Raw genomic sequence first — 4,283 nt, forward strand, 5'->3', positions numbered from 1 at the left:
TGGCATCTACACGCCGGTGTCGGTGTGAAGTACAGAGGGTATGGTTGCTCAGCCACTGACCGGGTGAACTATGTTTGCCCTTTGAGCTGCAGATATACATATATTATTTCACTGTTTTCAATATCCCGTCTCCAGAGTGAATTAATATTTTAACTGTTTCCTGCATAATTTGTCTTTCTTCGGTCAGATTTAGCGCGGTCGGCGCTGCTGTCTTGCTTGTCCACCTGAACTCTCCCGTTCTGTTGTAGGTGACGGTATTTCGGCGCTGGGTCTTCGGCCGGACTGGGCTAGTCACCGTCTTCTGCTGAGAATTCCATGTACTTCAGTGCAATGCCGGAGGAGCTCAGTAACTTTAGCGCGGAGGGTGCTTGGTGCCGTGGCCAAAGATGGACCACTCCGGAGACGAACGGAACCGGGACCGGACATGTGTGCAGCTGGTGTTGTTGCGCTCCGCTCCACCGGATTCTGGTCATCGCCTTCATGACTATCCTGGCTTGCGCGGTGATTGTGGGCAACGCCATCACAGTGACCGTGTTCCTGGGGACGAGGCATTTCCGGACCCCGCAGGGGTACCTGAAAGTCTCCCTGGCCCTGGCTGACCTGATGGTTGGGGTGTTGGTCGTCCCCTTCTCCGCCTACACCGAGATCGTTTGGATGGTGAGCGGTGGGGCGCCGCCCGCCTGGGCCCGGGGCTACTCGGCCAGGGGAGCCGGGGCGTTCTGGCAGCCCTGTCACCTGGTCGGGCTGGTGTTCGCTGGCTGCACCTTTGTCTCCATCAGCACCATCTTCCTGCTGACGGTAGAGCGCAGCGTGGCCATCCTAAAGCCCCTGCACAAGGAAACCGTGGTGACCCGCAGGAGGACCCTGGCGACCATCTGCTGCTCTTGGCTGGCCGCCTTCCTGCTGGCCACGGCCCCCCTGATGTTCAGCGACCACTTCACCCTGAGGTACAACGAGTGCAGCCGTATGTGCAACTACGCGTTCGTGGCCCAGGCCCCGAAGCACTCCAGCTGGAGCATCCTGCTGCTCTTCCCCGCCTTTGACTTCACCCTCCTGGGCTGCACCTTGGTGGTCAACGCGCTGTCCTTCAGCACCATCCGCCGCTGCTCCAAGCAGCGCAAGTGCTTGGTCGAAACCGACAACTTCCGCGGGCCCCTGCGCCCGTCCTTCTCAGACATCAAAGCGGCAAAAACCATCGCCATCCTGACCTTCACCTTCACCGCATCCTTCAGTCCGATCGCCGCTTTCGTCGTGGGCAATGTCAGCGGCCATAGTTGGTGCACCTTTTCCTTCTTTGCTTTCTGGATCTTGGCCGCCAACAGCTGCTGTAATTTTGTCATCTACAGTGTCAGAGACCAAAGATTCTGCAAAGGGGTGCAGCAACTGTTCCACAAAACCCTGCGGGCGTTGCCGGACAAAACCCCGAACGTACAGAACTTCCGTTTGCCCGCAGGGCTACAGCCCTTTACTGAGTGATAATAGACCATCCTTTTGATCCACTCAATTCGAAAGAAATTAACGTTTTCAAATGCTATCTTTTATGTGATATATTATTAGGGAACGTCACTTTGATGTTATAGTTCAGCTACAGGCGTCAACACTGGCCTTTGAGAGAAATAGTTGGTTGTTTACGTCCCCTCCAGAGAGAGGGGGAATACGAACATTTAAGGCTCATTACTGATGAATGGACATCACAGTCAGTAATTCTGCCTTTCAACAACGTCCAACTGAGATGAAAAGGATTTCATGACACTTGCAGGCACTCGAAAATTATCCCCGACATCCTCAAAATATATCCTCTAGGGAACATTGACAAAAACAAAATACAGTAACTGGTTCTTTTTATATTGGTGTAACGGGAGCTTGCCAAACCGGCTGCATCGAGGACCAGGATTCAGATACACGTCTTTGAGCTCAACAGAACTTCAGAATGCCTTAACAAGGGGAAATAGGTGTTTTGATTGAACCTCTAGGCGGTGCAGTTAGTCCCAATATTTTGCTTTGATCCTGCGGTGGATATTTTATCTTTCTTTTCTTGGCTGCATTGTTCCTACTCATATCTTCCAGGCACGTTTCAGTTTATTTAGTTCCCTTCGGTTTTGTTTTAAAATTAAAATCTTGGGTTTGAAGGGATGTTTAGCTCCCTGCCTTGAACAGAAAAGTTTTAAGACGCTGACTTTTCAGGTGCAGAACAAAGGGAGGGTTAGTGAAATGCTGGTCCAGAGGAACTGGTGAAGGATAAGGAACCATTAAACATGGTACTCCACCACCTATCGTTTGTACACATTTTCTAGTTTTAGAGATGCTCAAGGCTGTCATTGAAAATAGAAATTTGTCAGCACCCATTACCGTGTTGATTTTCAAAACTAATATGCATGCGATAACACTTTTCAAGCAAGATTGACCACTGCACAAATGATTTTGTGCTAGTCTGTACTGGTAGGAGGAGGTCAAAGCAAATGTTCTCTCTAAACTAGTAATAAATAATTCTGTTAATGAACATAATATTTTTAAAAAGAAGTAAATCACTCCCACTTATCTCAAACCTTTAACACATACAGCTGGAATGTCTCCTAAGGAAGTAATTCTGCCCCTTCTATTTCCCTATAGACTTGCAACTTATTCTGTCTTACACGTGCCCATCAAATCCCCTTTGATTCTTTTATCCATTAGCCTACACCTAGGGGCAATTTTCATTAGCAGGTTACGTCCAGCATGTCTTTGGGCTGTGAGGGGAAGCTGATGAGATGATGGGCGGATCTGCACTTGCAGCATTGGATGGAGTCCTTCTCAAACTGCGGGCACAGAGGGAAGGATGATCTGATAATACGCTCACCACAATACTGATGATGATTAAAGCAGGTGCATTTTGTTATCAGCAATCCCGTAGAATGTTTAAAAAGCATGATTTCTAAATCTCTTTTTAACAGTACTTTGCAGAGCAATGTCAGTGGCTGCTTTCTTACTGACAGCAATCTTCAGGATTTATATATGAATGTGGAAATCCCAGTTTTATTACTCACTGCTTATAGTGTTATCCAGACATTCGCTCTGGAGTCCAGAGGCAGGGCGCAAAGATGAAGCAGTTGCCCAGCTTTTACTGTGAGGATCAGCATTGTCATTCAACTAAGTAGGAACAGCTCCAAAGGAAAATTTACATTTTAGTTGTTTCATTAATTAGTTTAATTTATGTATGTTTAAAGTATTTTAACTGTATTTAAGTATAGTTATTTAATTTTGTAAATAAATTATTATACAGATAAAAGAAACAGCAAGTTGTATTTGTGTATCATATTTAATGTAGCAAGTCACTCCAAAACACCTCCAGGTAACCTAAAGTCAGTCGGGATAGTTGATGAGCAGTTAATATGAGTCATAATCGAGTTTTGGACATTTGCAAATTTACACAGGGCGGCCTGGGGTGCATTTTAGTTATCAAGTCCAGGGATCGCAAAGGATGGATAAAGGTTTCAGTTGCTGTTGAGCAGATGCATCAGTGTGATTAGATTGCACTATGGAGAGATGAACAGGCATTTTTAGAAATGATGAAGAGATGTTATCAAACCCTCATCTCAGAGTCAGAAATGACAACAGGCTTCAGGAAGAAGAGTTGCTGTTAATCCTTATTCATATTTTGATATTCTACATATTGAAGTGGTCTCATTTTGCTTGATTAACATTCTGACAGCCTTGGCAAATTAAGTAAAATTTAAGTTTTTATTTCAATAATGAGCTATTTTATTGACATCTATTTCTAACAGTTTATTATAAAAATGAATACACTTTATTTGTTCTGAATAAAGGAATGTGGAAAATATGTTATGGCATGGGAATAAACATTGGTAATATTACATTTTTGTTGGGTTTATTTATTTTAAGTATTAACATTGCTAAGGTGTAACTGGTATGCCAAATATGTAATATTTCTAAATTGTATGACTCCCATTACATCTGGTCAAACATGAAGACCAAGCATGAAGATAAACATGTTGAGAAAAACATTCTCAACATCAATGATTGAAAGGAGATTCGAGACCCATTTAGTAAGTGTGTATTATGTACACACATGCAAACCTGAGTCATTTCCAGTACGTCTTTCAACGTGTACCAATCTAGTTGCAATAAAACTCCAACAGTCCATCAACTAGATATCCCAATAGTTTGATATCTGGATCACTTAGCACCATTTTAACTTCTGGAAACCAATTTCCCCTCTTTGTTTTCCCTCATTCCCCTGACCCCCTCAGCCCTTCTCTTCCCTGCCTGCACTCATGTTTTGCTTA

At 44.6% G+C, this 4,283-nt stretch overlaps 1 protein-coding gene across 1 annotated transcript; it reads left to right on the forward strand.

Annotated features, from left to right (window-relative positions):
* Nucleotides 1-330: 330 nt before the first annotated feature.
* On the forward strand, nt 331-1,476 carry LOC132406634 (beta-4C adrenergic receptor). Its single transcript, XM_059992437.1, has 2 exons — nt 331-351; nt 430-1,476. The coding sequence occupies exons 1-2, from the start codon at nt 331-333 to the stop codon at nt 1,474-1,476; spliced, it is 1,068 nt and encodes a 355-aa protein (XP_059848420.1).
* Nucleotides 1,477-4,283: the final 2,807 nt, after the last annotated feature.

The sequence above is a fragment of the Hypanus sabinus genome, chromosome 17 (assembly GCF_030144855.1).
Source record: "Hypanus sabinus isolate sHypSab1 chromosome 17, sHypSab1.hap1, whole genome shotgun sequence".
Classification (NCBI taxonomy): Eukaryota; Metazoa; Chordata; class Chondrichthyes; order Myliobatiformes; family Dasyatidae; genus Hypanus; species Hypanus sabinus.

Excerpts from the sequence above, each read along its gene's own strand:
- LOC132406634 (XM_059992437.1), top strand. The coding sequence starts at position 331 with ATGCCGGAGGAGCTCAGTAAC. Across the intron at positions 352-429 it reads TGCCGGAGGAGCTCAGTAAC|TGCAGCTGGTGTTGTTGCGC; the intron begins TTTAGCGCGGAG and ends ACCGGACATGTG.